The sequence below is a fragment of the Biomphalaria glabrata genome, chromosome 5 (assembly GCF_947242115.1).
Source record: "Biomphalaria glabrata chromosome 5, xgBioGlab47.1, whole genome shotgun sequence".
NCBI lineage: Eukaryota > Metazoa > Mollusca > Gastropoda > Planorbidae > Biomphalaria > Biomphalaria glabrata.
Genome location: NC_074715.1, coordinates 42,982,335 through 43,006,775, shown reverse-complemented (window position 1 = coordinate 43,006,775; position 24,441 = coordinate 42,982,335). Strand labels below are relative to the sequence as shown.

Below are 24,441 nucleotides of genomic sequence, written 5' to 3'. Positions count from 1 at the left end.
TACAGTGAAACTTTAGCGTATCACGTGACTCTCCACACGGTACATTTATTTCGCACTTTTCTTAGCTTCAGCAGCGTGGAAGTTATTAGGGTCACTATTTAAATATGGAATACAAACTTCAAAGACAAAGTTGTATCTAGATCAATAGATCAATAGTAATTTAAATTATATTTATTTTTATTATCAAATGATAAATGCACTGCCCCTGACATTACTTTGATTAGCCTAGTTATCTACCCTTCATTCTTTTACTAACTGGCCTTTTTTTTTTCAGTCTAAGAGATCTACTGGGAAGGAGCTTATCAGGGAACGAGACCAAGGTATATCAGCTGTTTGTGATTGGGTTTGGTTCTGACGGGCTTGGTGACCTGTTGAAACACTGACATTGATCGTGACATGAGGGTCAGCTCCAGGCCGTTCGAACTGTTGATGACGTCAAGTCTTGTTCACCCCAGCTGAGAGTATGATGTCATGGACAGAGGGACAACCGCGGGCACACCCGGGGTGAGTTAAGACAAGGTTTCTTGGAACAGTACATGTTGTTGTTGCTGCTGTTATCTCTCTTCTACTTCAGTTGACTGACTTATCGCTCTTCTACTTCAGTTGACTGACTTATCTCTCTTCTACTTCAGTTGACTGACTTATCTCTCTTCTACTTCAGTTGACTGACTTATCTCTCTTCTACTTCAGTTGACTGACTTATCTCTCTTCTACTTCAGTTGACTGACTTATCTCTCTTCTACTTCAGTTGAATGACTTATCTTTCTTCTACTTCAGTTGACTGACTTATCTTTCTTCTACTTCAGTTGACTGACTTATCGCTCTTCTACTTCAGTTGACTGACTTATCTTTCTTCTACTTCAGTTGACTGACTTATCTCTCTTCTACTTCAGTTGACTTATTTTTATTTCTTCTACACCTGTTAAAAGCGCTTGTGCAATTTCAAATGGTTTAGATTGTTATTTCGTTGTTTGTTTTTTTTTTACCGTTGGGGCACCACTAAAGATCTGTTGACCGTCTTTCTCCATTCCTCTCTTTTGCCTTTGATAAAATCTCTTTCAATGACAGGCCTGTTCATTCTTTTATGTTGTCTTCCCACCGCTTTCTCTGTCTGCCTCTTCTTCTTTTTTCTGGTACTGTTGTACCCTTAGGGAAGGTTTTTACGAGCCTTGAGGACCCTGTGATATGGCCATAGAGTTTTAGTTGTTTTGTGGTCTATCGGGCCGATGATGTGAAGGTCATCTCTGTGGCCCACGGTTAGCGAGGGTGTCATGTGGCCAACCACCTTTACTTTACCCAACTAATGTCCAGTACCCATTAGAAATGGGTGGACTCAGAGGCCCCCAACGATTCTCAAATTAAAAATCCCAGTCTTCACCAGGATTCGAATCCGGGACCCTTCGGTTGGGAAGCCAAGCGCTTTACCACTCAGACACCACGACTCCCATCATGCGTCACTTTTAGTATATGTTATGTTGCAATAGAAACATTCTGTCGTTGTGTCGCCATAGCAACCTTTTGTGTTATTATATATTGGTAGAACAATTTTATCACAAAATAAATATTTCTATCAATTTAGGCCAACAATTTGCCACAACATCATTACAAACACAATTGTGTATTTAAATACACTCATTTATGGCTCTAAATACTTTGTGTAATCCTATTCTGTCTAAGTCTATAGAGGAACCTAAGTCTAAGTAACTATTCTCTCTACGTCTATAGAAGGACCTAAGTCTAAGTAACTATTCTGTCTATGTCTATAGAGGAACCTAAGTCTAAGTAACTATTCTCTCTACGTCTATAGAAGGACCTAAGTCTAAGTAACTATTCTCTCTACGTCTATAGAAGGACCTAAGTCTAAGTAACTATTCTCTCTACGTCTATAGAAGGACCTAAGTCTAAGTAACTATTCTCTCTACGTCTATAGAAGGACCTAAGTCTAAGTAACTATTCTCTCTACGTCTATAGAAGGACCTAAGTCTAAGTAACTATTCTCTCTACGTCTATAGAAGGACCTAAGTCTAAGTAACTATTCTCTCTACGTCTATAGAAGGACCAAAGTCTAAGTAACTATTCTGTCTACGTCTATAGAGGAACCTAAGTCTAAGTAACTATTCTCTCTACGCCTCTAGGACTTCAGTCTTCTGGACACGTCTCTATGGCAAACTGAGAAGCTTAGTTTGAAACATTTTTACAACGGTCAGTTCTTATTGTTGTCTTTGACGTAAACTGGAAAGTCTCTCTTGAAACCTTGGCAAGTGATGGCTCAGCAAGTATATACAATTTGATGAGAGTGTAGTGTGGCCTGCCCTACGACCTTCTAGAAATTAAGAAGAATAAAGATATAAAGATGAATGCAGTGAATCTGTAGAATAAAATAAATTATGATTAGGAAAAATAAATAACAATTCTCTGAGAAAGAGGATATATAATGACATTGTTAGACTGTGTTTCCAGCCCAAGATGTCAACATTTTTGGATTTAAAAGAAAAGTAAAAAAAAAAAAAACGTAAATTAATTATAATTAATAAAATGCGTACATGTAAATGGATGTAATGTGTTTTACTCTTTAACCGAATTTCTAATCTTCCTGGGAAAGACAAGATTGTCTCCCTTGTTAAGGCCGGAATCAAATTGTAAAACCTTTGCTCGTGCCAAACTGGACGTTGTCAGAGATTTGAAGGAGAGTGGACACTTTATGTTCCACACACATACACTCACACACCAACACGCACTCGCGAGAACGCACACACACACGAGAGGTCTAGTGATCAGGTTAATAAAAAAAAAAAAGAGTACAGAATGAAGCAACAAGAGAGGATGACATCTTGAACCAGTCGTGAAAGAAAAGCCACGGAGATTGCGACATTTCGGTAATGATGCACACTAGAGTTCCGTCCGTTCCACACACCGGAAGAGACGTCATAGCCAGGAATGAATAGTGAATGTGAACGTGATATGACGTCATGCAATGCTAAAGCAGACGTATTGTCTTTCCTGTCTTTTTTGTTCTGTATATGTTCTGGAATGCTCTTCCCATATTGACCAACGTGACACAAAGTGGACAACTCTGGAATAATTATTTATGCTTCTGGCAGTGCTTGGCATTGCTTTGGTTGCTATTGTAATAATAATGCTTCCATGTTTGCTTCTTTCGTTGACCCACTCATTCAGCAGCTAACAGCAACTAACTTTATCATTCAACTACAAGCCTTTAGATAGATCACAGATGTTCCTAGACATGTCTCATTGGAATATATATTTAAAAAAAGAGACGCTTCTAACACACCACGTACAAAATGAAAGTGGGGCTGGATAGGACACACCCTGCGAAAACTAGCTACCAATGTTGCAAGGCAGGCACTTGATTGAAATCCACAAGGAAAGAGGAAGCTGGGCAGACCCAAGCAAACCTGGAAGAGGTCAGTCATCAGAGAAGCTGAGTCTACTGGATTGACATGGGAGCAGATGATAAATGCTGCTTAGAACCGAGTTCGGCGGAGACGTATGGTTGCGGCCCTTTGCTCCCACTGGGAGAGCACAGGATTAAGTCAAGTCTGTCAAATAAACCAGGCTATCAACAGCTCTCTATTAGTCCAGTCTGTCTGTCTTTCATGAATGGCTTTCTTACAGGTCACAGTTCAGACGATACACACAGACGCGTATGTCTGTCAACGGTACTGTTCAAGTGTTTGTTGTTAAGCTTTTAACAATTTAGAATGGTTGATTAAATTATACCATTTAGACATTTATTATGTTGATTGTGTTTGGTTCCAACAGATATTGATCCTGATGGACAGCTCCAGGTCATTCAAACTGTTCTTTACTTGTACCAGTAGAATTGAATTATATAATTGTATAAACCTGAATAATTTCATGACTGTTCTCAAGTTGGAATACTTAAAGCCTTTTGATTCATTGTGATTCAATCATCCATTCTTGATTTATTCTTGATTCTTTCTATGTTCATTCTTGATTCAATGGAGTTTTCTAATGAGAAAATAAAAAAAGATCCTTAATCACTTCAATACTTCTTAATAACCATGATCTACTGGGCCCTAAAACATGTAAATTGAATAAAGCTCAATATATTCTTTATTTTTTTTTTCTAAACATTCTGATGTTAGACAATCAAACGCTTATCCACTTCCCAAACATTCATTTTCTAAGTTATTCCATGAGTTGTAACAGTGATGTATCTTGGTCCTGTCTTCGTTGTTGTTTCTTTATTTATTATATTCTATAAATATTGGAAACTTAATAAGTTAATTGCTTAGGGGTTAAATAGTAAAAAAAAAATTTAAATCGTGATCATACTTTTGAGATATCAGAGGATCGATCTCACCTTCCCAGTCAACTAACAAATCTCCTTGCCTCTGAAGTTCTCGGAAATTAATACAAAATTGTTTTGCGTTTGGAGCAAACGGACTAGAAGTCTCTAGAGTGAAACAAAATATTCAACCTTGGAATGTTTTCAATTCGAAGAGATGTGTTTTTGTTAGAGTGTGTGTGTTTGAGTGGGTAGGCTTGTGCGTGACTGTTGTAGTGGTTACTAGGACATGACTTTCTTTCATTGGAATAATTATATAATAGAGGATTGGATTACACAAACTCCCGCCCACTCATCACGAACGCTATACGTATGATCCAGAATTCCCAATGATTTTGCAATCAGGTAAACCATCATTTAGGAAAGTTGTTCAATCAGACCATCAGTTAAGAAAGTTGTTCAATCAAACCATCAGTTAAGAAAGTTGTTCAATCAAACCATCAATTAGAGAAGTTGTTCAATCAGACCATCATTTAGGAAAGTTGTTCAATCAGACCATCAGTTAAGAAAGTTGTTCAATCAAACTATCAGTTTACCGTAGTTTGGAAAGTTGATTGCTAGACCGCCGAGCTTGTGTACTTACAAAATAAAACGGGAAGACTTGGTCTGAAGAGCATTGTCAAGATTATAGAGTTTCATAAACACCGAGCAACAATTGGTAACTAATGACAACCAAATTGGCCAGATAAGCTTAAAATAGATAAGTCAAAGAAGAACCATATTTAGTCATTTATCAAGATTATGTAATCGACTTTCAGGAACCGATCATGAATGAGTCTAGAATTGGTTCGAATAGAATCTGATATAAAAAAAAAATCAAAGTGTCCTATAATTTTTATATTAAAAAAAATCATTACAACAAGACAAATAATTAATATGCTACACAAAGGACTACGACAAATGTAGGGTGTCGTGATATCTGACAATGTTAGACCCTTACACACTATCTTCTGTTTACTTGTTCAGGACAACGAATCTTCTGCTTTTGTGAGTCGCTTATTGTGACGAGGGAGAAGATTCTATCATTCCAAGTCAAATATTTCAAATAAATAAAATGCTACTAAACTTTTACATGATAATTTAGATGAACTGTCTGGAACTTAATCTCTACATATATCCTGAGAAATGTTCGGTCATCCTGACCGTGGTCATCTACTGCACCCCTGCAGGAGGTTTGGACTAGTAAACGATAAACTTGATTTCTGAAGAAAGTCCGACGCTTATTTTTAAAAAAAATGTGTTCGCAAAGACTAAATAAATAAAGTAAAGTTCCCCTTTCAGACCTTGTGATCTATAGGGCAGATGATGTAAAGGTCATTTGATTCTGTGGCCAACGGTTAACGAGGGTGTCATGTGGCCAGCACAACGACCAACCGCCTTTACTTTTCCCCAACTGATGTCAGGTACCCATTAGCGCTCGAAGATCCCGAAATTAAAAATCCTAGTCCTCACTAGGATTCGAACCCCGTCCCCGGTTTGGAAGTCAAGCGCTTTACCGCTCAGCCACCGCGCCTCCTTCGGAAAGACTAGTAATTAGAAAATCTAAAGGATAGTCACATCAAAAAGTTACCAAATGATAGCAGTGCTTATTGTCCACGCGAAAGTCCATTGTTTTCGGAGCGTACATTTTCTAAGTTACTACGAACAAAAATCCTTGTATTGTTTAAATTCTTATAGGTCTTAAAGTGCATTCTGGGCTGGTGGGAGCTCTGGGCTGGTGGGAGCTCTAGGGAATACAATTTCCATAAAAAACACGCTATAATCATTCGTCTTCCTGCTCTAGATCTCTGTAGAGTTTGCAGACAGCGAACACATTCAATGGGAATGTCGTGAAGTTCCTTGCTGACCCGGTGAAAGCTACTGACCACTGAGATCTCCCTTGGGGTCAATCACCTTAAAATGCCGCACTTGGAGATAGGGCCGTGCCTGACAGGGCGAAAGAAAAAAAAATGTCGGCGCGTTGTTTGTGTATGTGTGTATGTGTGTGAGTATGTGGTTGTGTTCTGGGCTTAGCCAAAGGAAAAAAAAATATCGATGACAGAAGAATGGGGAAATTACTTTCTGTAAACTAACCAAGATGGAGTAGACTTGCACGTCTTCTAACCAGTTCGCTATTTTAGAATATTTAATTTCATATAGGCCAGGGTCAGTGTGTGTGTGTGTGAGTGTGTGTGTGTGAGTGTGTAATATATGTGCGTGTTCGTGTGCGTGAGTTAAAACTCAAATGAAAAAATGAATAAGACATTTGAACATCTATCTATCTATCTATCTATCTATCTATCTATCTATCTATCTATCTATCTATCTATCTATCTATCTCTGTCTGTCTGTCTGTCTGTCTGTCTGTCTGTCTGTCTGTCTGTCTGTCTATCTATCTATCTATCTATCTATCTATCTATCTATCTATCTATCTATCTATCTATCTATCTCTGTCTGTCTGTCTGTCTGTCTGTCTGTCTGTCTGTCTATCTATCTATCTATCTATCTATCTATCTATCTATCTATCTATCTATCTATCTATCTATCTATCTCTGTCTGTCTGTCTGTCTGTCTGTCTGTCTGTCTGTCTGTCTGTCTGTCTATCTATCTATCTATCTATCTATCTATCTATCTATCTATCTATCTATCTATCTATCTATCTATCTATCAGTGTTTGAACGTTTGAACTCAGAAACATGAGTGTAGATACGCAGCTTTAAGTTCTTTGTATTTGAAACAAAGTGACTAAGCATGTACAATGTTTATCTATTCATCAGACGATCTTATTCTTGCCATAAAGAGAAAGTCAGTTTATAAAAGTCTCTGTTCAAGTAAAACTGTCTTCAGATGAACTTTCTACAGAAATGATCCCAGGCAGAAGAAGCACGGGTGTAACAGGGACTTCAATTGTCGAGCTGAAGGTTTCGAATCAAATTAAATCAGTTTATATTTTAGCAACAAAACACTGAAACGGAATTGGTACAGACCTGTAGTACATGTCAGGGAGATAAGATGACCACATTCTCTCCCCCCTCCCCCCCCCAAAAAAAAAAAGAAAGAAATACTACAGTGCCTGTCTCTCCATATCTTAGAGCAGTGGTTCTCAAACTTTTTTTCAGTTCAGGGACCCCTTTACAAGTCATACGATGTTAGCGGACCCCCGACAGCCTATTTGTCTTCCCGAATCGCATATTTCTAAAGCTGCTGGCATAATGAAACTCTCCGCGACCTTGTGTGCTTTTCTGCTCTGCGCTTTTTGCAATGTAATAATATACAAAGCCTTAAGAGCTTTTTCATTCACTGTTGTTACCTTGCCAATAATTGTCTCCTGATTTGCATACACTCTTGCCTGATGTGCAAAGATATCCACAGATTGTCTTTTGATTCATTATGATTTGTTTAAAAATCCACAGTCTTAGAACCACTGCGCTAGAATGGATTGCTTTTGTAAAGAAGGAATGGAGATCTATAGTTCCACTCATCTTGGCATTTCTGTAAGGGCGCAGTACTCTTGATGATCCTGATAGTGACGAGATGAAAGAGTTATTTTTAAAAACAAGAATTTCTTGACATGTTCCATCCTACTTTTGATTTTATTTTGCCTGCCAGATTACTTCAGCCGCCTCAGCTGTTTTACGTATTGATAGGTGCCTCCCGGTGGGTAAGTGGTGCCAGATTGAGATATTGTAAGCCGAAATTACTTTGCGATTTTGGTATTGACCTCTTTACACACACACACACAAACAGGTACCTGGCTAGGCTCCTTTTTAAAAAAAAAACTTTATCATCTTACAAAGTCCTCCCCCCGTGGAAATAGGCCAACAGATTTTGTTTCTTATAACTACCGACAACATACACTTTCCCATTTATGTGACATTCATTTCGAGGCTTTCATACATAGGCTCTGTGGTGCCATCATGCATTGCAAACATGATAAAGTTTCTATTGTTAAAATCCCCAGTGAAATCTAAATTATTAAAGGTAAAAGTAATTAGCATATTTGTAGCTGTCAGTAACTTTATTAAAGAAAACCATCGTCCGTCATATTAGAAAACTTAAAAAAAAAATTAAAAAAAAATCATGTTTTTTAATTTAGCGTAGTCTCTGCTAAAATGTAAACAAACTTCATGCCAATTTTTATCAAGATCTTGATTTCTAGAAATAACACCCATACCGACAAACGTTTGAACGAAGCCAAAATATAGTTTTGTCAAAAGATCGTTCTACCAAAAGATCATTCAGTAATAAAATCATTCTTTCAAAAGAGTTCTTCAAGGACCCCAAGTTAGTGTTGATGATAAAGTCATTGATATCTATATACAGGGAGACATTTGAGATCAAATCAAACTTCTAAGTTTTAAAACCCAGCGCGTATTTAAATCACGACGTACAACCGACTGGAGCCATTCAGAGGAATGTGTGAATGTCTTCACTGTCTTGTGATTCTCTTTTATTCTCCTTTCGGTCTCTCTCTCTCTCTCCATTCGTTATTTCTTTCTTAAAAACGTTTCTTTCAGCATCTGACCTTAATATGTCAACGGATGTTTTGTGTAGGGGCATTATCTCAGGAATATAATTGACATGTTCCTGGAACTTGTCCAGAAAATATTTTTCTCATGGAACTTGAACCAATTCTGTTTGGCTTGTCCAGCCAATTAATAGACACGTAGTTTCCCCTCCCCTAACCGCATATATTGATTAATTTTCTAGCTGTTAGCTGCCGTTTAGAGATTAATTTAACTTTCTTTGGGCTGTATGTTTTTTTTTTCTTTTTAAAAATCTCTTTCTATAGTCTACATAATATTTCTCTGTCGATGTATCAGAGCAATGCCGGACTTAAGCATTGTGGGGCATTTTTTAAACGGATTTCGCGGGGTGAAGTTTGGGTAGGGAAGCAAATAATAATTGAAATTTAAGAGTTTGTATTAGAAAATAAACTCGTCTATGCATTTTACTACTTACAGAATTACTTTACGAGCCTTGCGTGTAGCAAAGTCATACAGTATATCATAATAATTCTGTTTCCTACATAGATCACGCTCAATAGCAAGAAGATGTGTTGACCTCAAGTAATTCTTCATTAGTTTGAGGCGCGAGAAGCTTCTTTTACCAGATTACACAATTACGGCTAATTCATAATGCCGTTTTTATTTATCGCGCGTAGGATTGGCGTTTTTCATATTGAATGACACCTCAAAAAGACAATTTTTGTCTAAATATTTCCGTATATTTTAAGGACTTTTTCGTATATTTTGCAATTTCCGGGGATTTCCAGGAGCTCCTGGTAAATCGACACGAGGGCTCCTAAAGCCGGCCCTGTTACTATATACATGTATCGTGAGTCGTGTGAGGAGTTACTTAAGTCAAGTTATGAAAACTGAAACATTGATGTGTGTTGAAATAGGTCTTAACTTAACAGTTTGAACTTCATTCAAATGCTACCAGTATCTATGTATAGACTTCTCTAATTGAATTTCGTATGTTTATAAAATGTTAAAGCTCAGTTGTGCCGCGTTTTTTGCCGCTTAAAAGTTTTGGGGCCAAAAGTTTGAAATTCGATTCCTCTAAAGCTCAGACTAACCTCTTACTTCCAAGAATAACATTAAGACCTACCTGTTCACAATTTGTTTCGATTAGTTTATCGTCTCTACTCTTGTTTTGTTACAGTGGCGTAGCTAGGGTAGGGGGAGGAGGGGGGAGAATTTGAAAATCCCCCCGCGCCGTCACTTGAAGGGGGCCCCCAAATGAGTGTTTTTTACGATAAGTATTGAATAGTACGCAAAATTCAGGGCCCCAAAAGAGGTCAAGCCCCCCGGGCCCCCAAATGATGGCTAATTCCTAGCTAGGCCCCTGTTTTGGTATCTGTTATGTTTTCATAACGTCTGAAGTCTACGTTAGGTTTATTAACAGCTTTATACAAATGGAAACAATGACAGTTGAACGTTTTCGGGGGAGGGGGCACCTGGCAGAAGGCAACCGCCGAACGAGTGAGGGGGATAGTTCATATCAAGAATATAGAATAGTCACATTATTGACTAAAAGGGAATCTGCCGAGGTCAGACGTAATGAGAACCAAACAGCAGACAATGATTATGTCTGAACTGTTTGTGTCAAAATATGTAGGTCACAGATAGGACTGTGTAATCACGTGATATACTGTACTTCTCTCAGTCTTTACACTTGAAGACCAGCTAGAGCCGTAAGTTCTGCAGTTGGGACTTCTTATGACTTCAAATGATGCTCATTTGGAAGATGTACTCAACAATCACAATGTCATGATGTCATTACGCATCGTTGAACTAGCTAATATATACCTGTCTCCCTGTCTCTGTCATCATTGATGATACATCTGTTTACTGGTGCTTTCCAAAACTCGTTTTACGCGTAAATATCCAACATTTAGTCGCCCCATTTACGTTTTATTTGATCTCCACCGCATGTTCAGACCACAGTTGACCCCTCCATTGCCAGGTTTATATTCAACCAACCGCCCCTCTTAACCACTCAGATGTCTCCTCGGGGGGTATGAGCCAATGTAGAGGTCTCAAAGTACGGGCCATATAGATGTCTCAAAGCAAGAGCCATTAATTAAGTTTACCGGAAGTGTTGCTTTCGATCCAGTGCTGTTTGAAATATTAGCGAATATAAGAGTAATTACTAGCCTGAGGGGGTAGCATGGTTGATGAGGGTCAGGAAAAGAAAAAAAAAACTCTCTGTGTCATCTCATGCCAAGTTGATTGCTGGCCGACCAAAACTTGTCATTGACATTCTCATGTCCAGGCGCAGGGAATTCTAAATTGTACACTTTATTACTCTGTGGATCCATTGATGGAATTAAAAATAGGATGCGAGTAACATGTCTTATTTCATGGCGAATATTAACTATAAAGATTTGGAAATTGTTGATGGCTATTGTTAAAATCCAAACTGAAGATCTTGGTTAAAATATGAAAAATAATTTTGTTGAACCAATTCTGTTTGGCTTGTCCAGAACTTGAACCAATTCTGTTTGGCTTGTCCAGCCAATTAATAGACACGTAGTTTCCCCTCTCCTAACCGCATATATTTTCATTTTTTAAATGTATGTAATTAAATTAATATTTTTTTCTTTAACTACTATTAAAAAAAGCAAGTTTAAACTCTATGGCCATATCACAAGGTCCTCAGGGCTAGCAAAGACCTTCCTTCAGGGAACTGAACCAGAAAAAAGAGCAGACAGAGAAAGCAAAAAAAAAAAAAAAAATTGTACAGGCCTTTCATTGGAAGAAATTCTAACCAAGGTAAAAGACAGAGGGATGAAGAAAGATGGTCAACAGATCGTGTGTGGTGCTCCAAGAGTTCAACAAACTAGAGTATAGGTGCAAGGTGATGGTGAATGTGAACAAGTTTCGGATGTCCTTCAAAAATGTAGATTATAACATCCTAGCAAAAACCTCTTGAAACAAAACGGGATGAAAAAGGGAAGGTTTTAAACTCGAAGCCATCATGGCAACCGTCCAAAGCGTATACCACAAGACAATTCCAACAAAAATGTCTAAAAACTACAATTTTACATCAAACTACAAATGAATGATTTTTTATTTTTTTTTGCACTGAAATGTTTTGTTTCTAGACCACACACTAGCCCCGGTCTGAACTCGGAGACTTGAAAGTGATCGCGCTCTGCTTCTGACAGCAAACACGCGAATCGACTTTGACCTTTGTTTGGGTCACTGGTCCATTCTCGTTCCCGCCATTTGTTTTCTAACGTCTGTGATAAGGTCTCGATACTGTTGGAGAATGGGATGGAATTACAAAAAAATGTGGGGATAGAGTTCGAGAAGTTTTCAAACAAATCATTAGAGCCATACAAAGTTCTAGTTCTATAGTACATTTCAAGAAAGTCTTTTGTGGAAGTGTCACGTTTTTTTTAAAGGCGTTTCTTCAGACCTAGAGATGTTACTTGTCCAAACCTCCAACAGGGCGACAGGAGAGGGTGGCGGGAAGAGTTCAAACACCAGACCATCGAGACGACAGTCTGGAGCGCATAACACATGACCAGGCTGCCATTCGTTTGAAAACATTTCGTCCAACATTAAGAAAACATCGTCATTGCGTCTTGTGATATATAGGTTACAGTTGGGTCTTCATAGCTACATGTAGAACAATTTTTCTCCATCTTCTAACCAAAAAGACAATTATTTATAATTATTAAAAAAAAATATTTGTAGACTTTTTAGTGATGTATTTCCTGTTAGGTCAGTTAGATAGAAATATTTTTTTGAATTCCATATTTTTGAACTTTCTAATATCAACCGAATGTCATGTAAAGCAATTTTACTTAACATTTTCTTTGCTAATTAAGATTAAGAATCATACACCATATGTATCACCTGGCCATCTACTCTTTATTTTTCGCTTTATAAACTTAGAGAAATAAATGCGACTTGTTCAATCTGGCCACCCTGCCTTAACATAGCTACCACATTGGCAACTGTTATTGCCAGCCATCGCTAGGCTACACTAGCAGCGCAACTTCCATGATGAATTATGTATTGGCCAGACTTTTGTGACGCTAACAGCTCACGGCTTGAAATATAATAACGGAGTGCTCTGGGAACGTCTCGGGTTACTGGCAACAAGCGGGAGACACACGGTCAACAGTATTCCTAGCAATTTTTGTTTGTGATTTTCTTCATTTTTCTACATTTACTGTCAGAGGACGGGGGTAGGAAAGGGGGTGGGGGGTGGGAGGGGTTTGAGTTTGAACTGAAGAGAAAGGGGTAGGCTTACTGGTGGTGACGTTTTGATAATCGATTTTCATCCCTCTTGGACGTATTGAACATTCATTTCAGCTATTAAAACTTGTTGAATTATTTGAATTGCGTAGAAGGACAGAAGTTGATCTAAACAGTGCTGTATAAACACAGTGCTAGTGAGAAAAACACACATGGGTTGAAAAAGGCAATACATCATGATGAACACATCCATTAAACACTCAAATGGATTGTATACGATACAGCTTTTGAAACATACAGTTTTAAAACATTTAAATCAGACACATCTTAAATTAGGCAACATTTAAATCACACATCTTTTAAATTAGAGAACATTTAAGCCACACAACTTTTAAATCATACAACATTTAAAATCAGACAACATTTAATATAAATCATACAACTTTTAGATCACACATTTGAAGGACATAGTATTTATTCTAAAGAATCTAAATTTCTAGTTTCAATAGTTTGAAGAGTTCCTAAAGATGAGGCAGTAAAGTTGAAGGTCTTAATGTCTTCCTCCTTGAACGTACTGATTACATAATGTGTGGTGGTAAGAACGAGAACTCTTTTAACAAACACTTAGTTACTTACCAAACTTTACAGTACAGTTCTTGTTCTTGTGCTGAATAACCATGCTTATCCTTGTCCTCCTATAAATACTATTGGTTGGTCAACATTAAACAATTTTTGTTAAAAAATACACTTCATAAAACAGAGATACAGAGGGGGGGGGAATGGAGGGACCTTATCACATGGAACATGCCGCCCCCCTTCCAAGCTACTCATTAATTTAGTGGGACCACCAACTTCACCAACAGCCTTGACCTTAAGGTTGACGCATCATTCTGTCTTGCATGGCCAATGACGGGTCAATGCTTATTCCCAACACGCCATTACTTACATTCAACTGTGTTCAAGACGGTCAACAGATCATGTGTGGTGCCCCTAACGCTTCAACCCTAAGGGAACTAACAACACCATATGATGTAACTCGAGGACCTAGCTCACTCAAAGTGTTTCAGTGTGTGTATTGTGGTGGGGAAAAGTGAAAAATAAATGTGTAAGTGTAAAGTGCTCTCTCTTTCTCTTTTTTCTCTTTTTTCTCGAATCGTCAAACTGTTGAACCGCGTTTCCAGAACATACAGTTCTTGACAAGTTCAACTTGTGGCATTTTCTAAGTCAAATCCCAAACGCATTCGTCCAACACAGCAATCGGATTAAACTAAATGTGGCACAGTTTTTTCTCTCTCTATTTTCCGTACAAGTTTCTCAGACCAGCCCGATAGAAACCATTTAGGTTCCAAACCCTCTTGGGACTTCTAATCTTCTGTAGCTTGCCAACTTCAGTTAGTCTCCCCAAGCTTAAAATAGTAACAGTCAAACTAAACCATTTTTTTTTTCAAACGCTTAAAAATACTGACCTGTGTTTACATAACCGAGAATCAAAAGTACTATTTACACATGCTATTAGATTAATGCTAACTCAGTCCTTGGCCCAGAGGCTTTTAATGAGGCCTAAAAAATGATGCATCGACAGTTGCCTAGAGGCGTCCAGATGTGAAACAAATGATGTTCCACGGATTTGCAGATCAGTTACAAAGCCGTCAGAGTACATTCCTCTCTCTCACTCTCTCTCTCTCTTTCTCAGAAAACATCTTGTATATTCTACTTCACAAAATGACATTTTTCTCATAACGTATCAGAATTTCGTACTTCTGATAAAGCTTTAGATCAAGTTTAGTACAGTACAGGTACACAATTAAATAGTCAGATTAATTCACTCCTTAGCTTTCTAAAAATATAGCAAAGCAACATGGACGAAACTCTAGTTCTAAATAATCCAATATAAGAAACAGTAAAATGTATTCACATACAGACATAAATGAAAAAATAGGGTTGAAATAGACACGAAAATGGGTACGAATTGCAGTGACGAAAAAGTATATCTAGTCAAGTGTAGTGATGAAGAAGTAGATTTAGTCTAGTGCAGTGACGAGAGTAGTCTGCGGAATGGACAGTGTTAAAAGATAATTTTTTGAGCCCGGGCCCACAGATACCTGGCTACGCCACTGAATTTTAAAAAATGGAAGTTAGTGCGGGAATTCCTCCTGAAGAGTGTTTGAACAGAAAAGACTGAGAAATATGATTATATTTTGAAAAATTATGATGATCAAACCGCAGTTTTCACTGTGTGGCCAATGAACTGGTAATTTCTTTCCCAAAGATATACAAAAAATATCAAATTTATAGGAAAATAGTTAGAGCCGTTTTCAAAATCCGTGTCCACCCATTTCTATCCACCAAGAGTTTGCAAGCGGATAAAAGGAATTGTAATGACATTGTAAATGGATTATCGGAGAAGGTGAACGGAAATGAAAAAGATATATTTTTAAAAACTTTTTCCATGTCGTTCTTTGTGTAATTATATAATTTCAGCAATTATTCAGACTTTTTCATTTTGCAACCATGTCAAGGCTCGCTCTTCCATTGAGGACATTTAATAAGCAAGTGTTTTGCTTATTAAATGTGATAGTTAAAAAAAATGTTAATCTCTTTTCAAAATGAAAAGAAATGATTGAAAAAAAAAGTTTTTCAATACTTAAGATTTTTGTTAAATAGGAATAAAAAAAAAATGGATGCTGGGGAATGGAGAAGGCTTGATTTACAAGTCCTCTGAGAGTAAACTCAAAGACTGAAGAGTTCCGCGTCCTTAGAAAGCAAATAGTGGGACAGAAAGCCAAGTCTTCTTCTTCTCTCTCAGTGGAACTCTTCATTGTTGAAAACCTACGTTGTTTTTCGTGTCTGCGTCTTCTGCTCCAGGATAGCAGACGACTCGTTTTCAAAGATGTCACCGGAAGTGAACTTAATGATTTGGAACTCAGATAGTGGGATATCTCCCCCCTCCACCCATTTTTTTTCCCTTATCTCTTTAAGAATAGTTTTAAATTTCTAGTTTCGTTAAATTGCCATTTTAACTGAAGAAAAAAACAAATAGTTATGTATTGAAACGTATGTTTTAAACTTCATGGAACTATTGCCTCTATGTAACATAATCTGCTATCATCAGATCTTTAGGTCGAATATCCTTTTAAACGAAGTTTTTTATTTTGCTTATTTCGTTAAACTCATTGTTGACGTTAACCTTGCCAAACATTAACAACAACAACAACAGAGTACACTCACTGTTGTTTCATTACGTAACAAATGAAAACAATGCTTTCAAATTATATCATAAAAAGTTTCCTAGAGACTAAAAAAAGTAATTTGATCTCATTACTTTTAAACACAAAAAAATATATTTCATTAGCAACTCATTTTGTTTTTAAATACTTTATCCATAAGAGAAAGATTCAATTTCTGTGGGACTGTTGTTGTTTTAGTTTTATTTACAGAATGGTTTCTAGTTCTTAACGTTAGCAGGATTGAATGTCTTCACATTGTCTAATATACAAACTTCGTTGGTAGCAAGAAGTCACAGAACGATTGAATGTCTTCACATTGTCTAATATACACACTTCGTTGGTATCATGAAGTCACAGAACAATTGAATGTCTTCACATTGTCTAATATACACACTTCGTTGGTATCATGAAGTCACAGAACAATTGAATGTCTTCACATTGTCTAATATACACACTTCGTTGGTATCATGAAGTCACAGAACAATTGAATGTCTTCACATTGTCTAATATACACACTTCGTTGGTATCATGAAGTCACAGAACAATTGAATGTCTTCACATTGTCTAATATACACACTTCGTTGGTATCATGAAGTCACAGAACGACTTTGGTTCATCTGGTGGAGAACTTGTTCATGTGACTGTAGAACTTTATTCTGTAGGGACATTCCCGTCCACTTTGAAAGGAGTTCAAGGTGGCATTTGGTTTGATGGAAGAGGGACCAGCCATTTTACGTATAGTTTTCATTCAGAGCTTTCTTGGTCACTCTTTATTTCTTTCTCTCTCTCTCTCTCTCTCTCTCTTTCTTTCCTTTTCTCCACATACTGCGGTCTAAGACTAAGACTGCTTTATTGATCCTTTTGGAAATTTGTTGTGATTGCAAGGACTCTTTTCTCATATAAAGACAACACAACAGAAACAAACACTTAAATACAACAGACACAACATAAAAAGTTCATTCAGCGACTAAACACAGGTATCTTGGTCCTTTTCATGTTTCCTGATCAACGAGTGGAGTTGATATAGTCTGACCGAGTGAGGTACGAACGAGTTTTCGTACCTCTCTGTTCTTGGTTTGATTGACATTAAAGCATGGAATGGGTTCCTGAATCAGCCAGGAAAACCATCGACTTAGCAAACTTAAAGTCACCGGTTAACATAATTATTAACGTAATTATCTTCTCTTTAGAAGTAACCTCTATAATGTATAAGACAAGAAAACGAAGGGGAAATTAATTTTTAAAAATTTTTGATTGTTTGTTTTAAATAGTTGTTGAGGCCTAACACGATAGACAGACGAACGTAAGCCAATATATTTAAGAAATGATTAACTTTGACCTCAAACTTGACCTCTACGGGAGTAGAGAAACAGAAAGCCTAAGGCAAAGTCTATTTTGTAAAAACTTTGTTGGAATTACCTTGCTAAAGTTTATTTCTAAAATCTTTTTTTTTTTTTAAATCTTATTGTAAACTTTAGAGCTAAGATTATAAGAAGATTTTTACTTTTCCCCCACGATCTCCCATTAAGGTTCATCACGAGCCCGCGTCCTAGCAGCAACTCTTTACCTTAAAACAGTTTAGGCTTTGGAATGTACACAATGTACATGGAGATGTCTTTCATCTACTCTATAACAAACAGACAATGTTTTCTTCTTAAATGTTGAATAGCGGATGAGGTAATGTGTACACACTGGATAATGATCGTATCAAACAGTTCTAGGTCATGCGCTCTCCTCGTCTCTCTCTCTTTTTACCAAACTTCTATCAACTCACTCTGTCTGTGTAGTACAATGTTTGTACACTTTATGTCTCCCACACACATTCTTGGATCAAGTTGAAATGTAGCTCAATTATTTCTTGTACCAGACATAACAAGAACCAATTTTTTAAAAATAACTCTTGGTATCCGACCATTGTACTTGAATGATAAGTTGAATTAGTCGCTTTTATACTTTGTGCAAAGAAATAGGTTGTCGCCTACAAGTTTGAAACGAACTATAGATAGCTATGAAAATTTCTATTTTCATAAGCGCTTCACTGGCATAGTTGTTAGTGTATTGGCTTGTGGCGGTTTGAGCCCTCAAATTCCTGTTTAAGTCGTACAACTTTTGCTATCATGGTAGCCGTCAGCAAAGATCCCCCCATCCCCTTTTCTCAACTGGTCAGGACAAGTGATTGGATCATAGCGCCTGGAGACAAGTGATTGGATCATAGCGCCTGGAGACAAGTGATTGGATCATAGCGCCTGGAGATAGCTAAAAACATGAAAAAAACAATGGGTAAATATTTCTAATCGCATAGATTTATGATTGTTAGTCTAGTGTTATTACACATTCAATGACATGACTGACCTAAACTAATTGATACAATTATATTTAATATAAGTTTTGTTAAAAAGTATATTTTATATTTTTATTTTTCCATATTCCTCTCTCTCTCTCTCTCTCTCTCTCTCTCTTATAGTTATTCTCTCTCTTTTGTCCCAATCTCTTGTAGAAATCTATCCGTCTCTCCCACCCTCTCTCTCTCTCTCTCTCTCTCTCTCTCTCTCTCTCTGGTACATACATCTTTTTAATGACTCTGATTTTGTTCAAGTGGTCTATACAATATTTTAATAACTACATTTAAGACATCAATTTGCAACACACAACAAGGATTCCCTGCTGTGAACACACACTGTCACCAAACGTCACAGAACCTGTACAGATACATGACAACATTCAAAACTAGAAATCGTTCCATACATCAAATTCAATGCAACTCTCTACAACTAAATACCAAAGAGACAGACCAGCACGTCGGGAAATCCAATCCCCAGAGATTTCTTTTATATCAATATTTTATACACATGGAAGTCAACATAAACAATTTTAATAATGACAAATATATGATACTATTGTAATCTTATGACTTGGAACGATCATAATGGCTAAGATTATGTTACGCATCAAATTCTATTGCTAGTCATATTTCCGTTCACGTTGTTATATAGTTTATATGTAGGATTTACATTTTTCTAACCTGTGACTGTGGCTAATACTGTGGACATGAATTTAGGTATTACGTAATATGTGAGCATCACTGGCCCTCAGGGGTCGCCTACGAGTTTGTATAAAGCCCGATTGTTATCTTATTTAATACATTGTTTTTTTTTTAGTTTTTTAAGAAGATTAAAACTCGTTAATGACAACCCCTATATTTTGTTGTTTTTTTTCTAATTAAAATTGATTACAATTGTTACTGGTTTAATTAACGTCGACGAAGAGATAAATAAGTATTATTATAGTTTATCCTATTAGAATTTTATAAGCTTTCCCTGTGACTCATCGATTTTCAAAGCAAAAAAAAAAATTAATTATTTTTAAAATATTTATCAATTCTTGTTCAACTTTTACCCGTAACTTTTAATATTTTTGTATCATTATTCGAGAAAATGTTTTTCACAGAGTTCCATGAACAGTTTCCAGGCAGTTCACAAGATTGTTTTCTGGACAGTTCCCAAGACAGTACCCTAGACTGATCCCTAGATAGTTTGTTGGACATTACTTAGGCAGTTTTCTGGACAGTTCCAAAGACAGTTCCCTAGACTGATCCCTAGATAGTTTCTCGGACATTACTTAAACAGTTTTCTAGACAGTTCCAATGACAGTTCCCTTATGCAGATCTCTGGTCAGTTCTCTAGTCATTTCTCTGGTCACTTCTCTAGTCTGCAGTTCTCTAGTCAGTTCTCTAGCCAGTTCTCTGGTCACTTCTCTGGTCACTTCTTTAGTCTGGTCAGTTCTCTAGCCAGTTCTCTGGTCAGTTGTTCCAAAGATTTATTAACTTATAAATGTATTATTTAAACTTTCTTTCATTGCAAAATGAATAGTGTACAACTAAAGCACTAAAGAAAAAAAAAGCCTCTTGTAGAAGCTGTAGTGTCAACTCTTAGAGATGGGTGAGTAATACTTTCACGTGTGTCTGTGTGCATTGAGTTCAGACTGACGCAATGAGTCGCTTTTTTTCTAAAGAATGATTCCGTCAACAGGCGTTGCTAGGCAGTGAGCATACTTGTGTTGGAGTGGCAGGCTTAAGTTTAAACCCAGCTTTTCAAAAACACAGATATGAGTGTAATTTATCGATCGATTATGAAAAGAGAAGAAACGAGAGAGAGAGAGAGAGAGAGAGAGTTATTCAAGGGTCTTGACGTTATTTAATGCTAGGTTTAACCAACATATATATATATATGTGTGTGTGTGTGTGTCTGTCTGTGTGTAATCGAAATAAGATTACAAGAAGAGATGGGGAAACACGAACCGAACCCGAACCGAACGAACCTAGCTCGAAACTCACTTAAGACCGAACCGAACCCAAACTTTACAACTGATCGGTACGAACTGAACCTAACGAACTGTTCTTACCTTGACCGGACAGAATCAAAGATTTTTCAATATTTTCAACTAAGAAAAAATACTTACTTAGTTTCAACGAGATGATTTGACAGTTATTTTTAATTTTTTAAAAAAACTTTGCCGAATCATTTTGGGTCGTCTTCTTATGATTCACCGCGAATGGTATCGTAACATTTAATATTATTGCGTTAATGAAATGGAAGAGTCGAAGAAACGAGAAGTAGACTCTGAATGTAGAAACTACCAGCAAAAGTTGGACAGATCTTTGGGCTTTGTATGGAGCACGATAATAAGTCAATATTTTTGTAATTTTAGAAGTCAAGTCAAGTGAAATAAACACAACTGCATTGTTAATGAAGTGTCTAGACACAGTTTTGCTTTTATAGTTTAAAATAGTCGTTCAACTATCTTATTCTTAAGCGACGTATCAATTACTTTCTCCTGCAGTTTGAATGATATCTAGGCTCCACCCACTTACGTGGCTATGTGCCATTCTTATTGATGACGTGATTCTAAGCTTTGAAAAGTTCTCTTCGGAATGAAGAGCACATAGTCTGTTAGATGGTGAAGCTTTGAAAAGTTCTCCTCGGAATGAAGAGCACCTAGTCTGTTAGATGGTGAAGCTTTGAAAAGTTCTCCTCGGAATGAAGAGCACCTAGTCTGTTAGATGGTGAAGCTTTGAAAAGTTCTCCTCGGAATGAAGAGCACCTAGTCTGTTAGATGGTGAAGCTTTGAAAAGTTCTCCTCGGAATGAAGCGCACCTAGTCTGTTAGATGGTGAAGCTCTGAAAAGTTCTCCTCGGAATGAAGAGCACCTAGTCTGTTAGATGGTGAAGCTCTGAAAAGTTCTCCTCGGAATGAAGAGCACCTAGTCTGTTAGATGGTGAAGCTTTGAAAAGTTCTCCTCGGAATGAAGAGCACCTAGTCTGTTAGATGGTGAAGCTTTGAAAAGTTCTCCTCGGAATGAAGAGCACCTAGTCTGTTAGATGGTGAAGCTTTGAAAAGTTCTCCTCGGAATGAAGAGCACCTAGTCTGTAAGATGGTGAAGCTTTGAAAAGTTCTCCTCGGAATGAAGAGCACCTAGTCTGTTAGATGGTGAAGCTTTGAAAAGTTCTCCTCGGAATGAAGAGCACCTAGTCTGTTAGATGGTGAAGCTTAAGATCGTTAACACGTTCAAAAAACTTAAATCCTAATCAGTGGCGTAGCTAAGGTGGGAGATTAGGGAGGGAGAATTGAAAATTAAACCGGGCCTGCACTTGAGGGGGACCCCAAATAATTGTTCGAACTTCTTTTTTACATTAAATATTAAATATTACGCCATTATCTCATGTCATGATCTCAAATGTCAAAATGCAGAGACCCCCCCAAAGAGGTCATGCCCCCCGGGCCCCCAAATGATGGCCAATTCCTATCTATGCCACTGAACATAATATAACTGGTTTTGGTGACAGATTCGAGCAGGTATACTGAATAATTAAGTAGGCAAACTATTTGTTTCATTAATCGTTACAAACAGGCTTTAAGTTATGACTTGATCAAGTGTTGATTCAACAGCTTATCGCATTCCCTTCCAAAAATGTTTTTCATTATGCACTACTAAAACTTCGTTCACACTCTAGCTTTAGAGCTCTCCGTGGTAAGAGTCTGTTACATGATGTACTTTATGATCACGTGGTGTACGCGTCAAGATTTCAATAGAAATGTAAACAAAAATTATTTTTTTTACCCTCAGCCTTTTTGAAGCGTTTATATAGTTTGTGCACTGAAAAATAAATGAACGAAAGGGCAATAATTCGTTTCCGATAGAAGTACATTCTTGAACTTTCGGTGTGAAAATCGAGTGGAAGAGTTTTTTTTCAAGATTCGAACTCAGTTTGTTCAGTTCATCAGTTTTAATCTTATTTATTATTCAATATGAATTATTAAGCGATTTATTGCTTGACATATAGTGTGCGTACTCACGTTTACAACTTAAGGATTAAACTTTCTCAATAACAAAGGGGAATTTTCTCTATAACCAACGATCTCTAACACACGAGTGGACACTGAGTCATCAGATTGAACTTCTGAATATTCCAGGACATATTCACCTGTTATAGCACGATTAGGAATTATTTATATGTTTCAATTAACGCAACGTTGAAATAGGCATATTCAAGAGAAAATAATAAGGTAGCAGAGAATAAAAATTGACAAATTAAAAAAAAATAAAAAAATAGGACGTGGATTCGTTCACCTGTTTGTCTTGTGTGTTATTGTAATTGAAAGTATATCTGAAAAAACCGCATTAAAAAAAAAAAAGGCTAGGATTTTTTAAAGAAAGAATAGGGAAATGCAAATAGAATTACACGCACATTCAAAAACATACACGTACATATAGTAAACATACAGACTCAATGTTTATTTAAGACCCCTGCCTGGTTAGTCCGTGTGTGTTTGGTGACTACCTTTAGACTTCTCGCACTTGTTCATGTCTTAGACCAGTGTTTCCCAAAGTGGGTAGGCCTACCCCCAGGGGTACGGGAAGACCTTGGAGAAGGCACGCGTTGCACGGGAAAGAACTAATCTGGTATTCTTAAATATCCACTTACAATGGTCTGTTAATAAAATACAGTTGTGGGTGTCAAGTGGGTTTACAGGTTGTTTATCTAGGGAATGACCTAATTGCATTGATTTTCCGGGTTCCCCGCCAACAGTATAAAGGAAACTAAAGAGTAAAAGCATATAAAACTACGACTTAACTGAACATCGACTAAATGTCATTCAACTGAACAGTTAACGAATAAACAACAATTGTTCAGCTCGAACACTATTTAATAATAACCTAATTGCAAATTAACAAGATATTTCAATGTATAGGCCTACCAATCAACGAATCATGGTGGTTTAACATTGCATTAATAATTGTACAAATAACACACCTTCCACACGCACACTCCATCTCGGCGCTCTGCAGATCGGCCACTTCATACATAACAAAAAACACTAGATAAAGACACGGCACCAAGGGAGAGAAGACGACACTCGTCCCCATAGCCCTAAGCCTAACACCCTGAAACAAAAGAAAACCTAAATCTAGCAATGCCGCTACATCAAAGAATTTTTCATTAGCGACACCCGTACCGAAATATCAGCTTACTTACAAAAACTATGTAATTACGTACCGTTAAAACGGGAAAACAGAGAACTGTAACGTAACTAGCTAAAAAGGCCTGTCCACTGCAAAGGCAATACGGGAACTAAGCGTGACGTAAACACACATAATATTCTTGACAACAAAACGCACCTAATACAAACTATTTCCTATACATTAAAACACAACTATTAAACACAAAAAGAAAACTTCCCGACAGGGAGGGGAGCGAGGGGTACTCACCATTACAAAAAATAATAAGAAACAATGTCTTAGACCAATTTGATGCAAAATTTGTAAAAAAAAAAATTCTTCCGAAAAGGCAAGATCAACTGTTAAAATTTCATTTTCACATGACCGCCATTCGGAATAAAAAAAAACAACAGGCAAATATATTTTGTAGGCTAAGAACATAAAACCTGTTTGATTGCGCGTCGACACTAAAATATTACTTTCAGGATCTAAGAACTAAGACCGTTTCGTTTTGCGCTACAAGAAACATGGAAAGCTTGGGTATAACTTTATAAACTTTATAAAATGGCGAGAGACCAACACTTAAGTTTGCTCTTTGCATTTGGGTGTTGACAACAGATGGAACGAACCATTCAACGAAAAAAAAAAATTATAATTGTCTTATCTTCGGCAATTTATTCATTCACTT

The 24,441-nt window shown here is 37.1% G+C and overlaps 1 protein-coding gene across 1 annotated transcript in view; it reads left to right on the top strand.

Annotated features, from left to right (window-relative positions):
• The window catches only part of LOC106059560 (uncharacterized), a 92,631-nt gene that overhangs the window by 10,658 nt on the left and 57,532 nt on the right, over positions 1–24,441 (top strand). The window contains exon 2 of the mRNA XM_056028925.1: positions 275–504. Coding sequence (XP_055884900.1) covers positions 472–504 — 33 coding nt within the window. The 5' untranslated portion in view covers positions 275–471. The remainder of the gene's footprint in view (positions 1–274; positions 505–24,441) is intronic.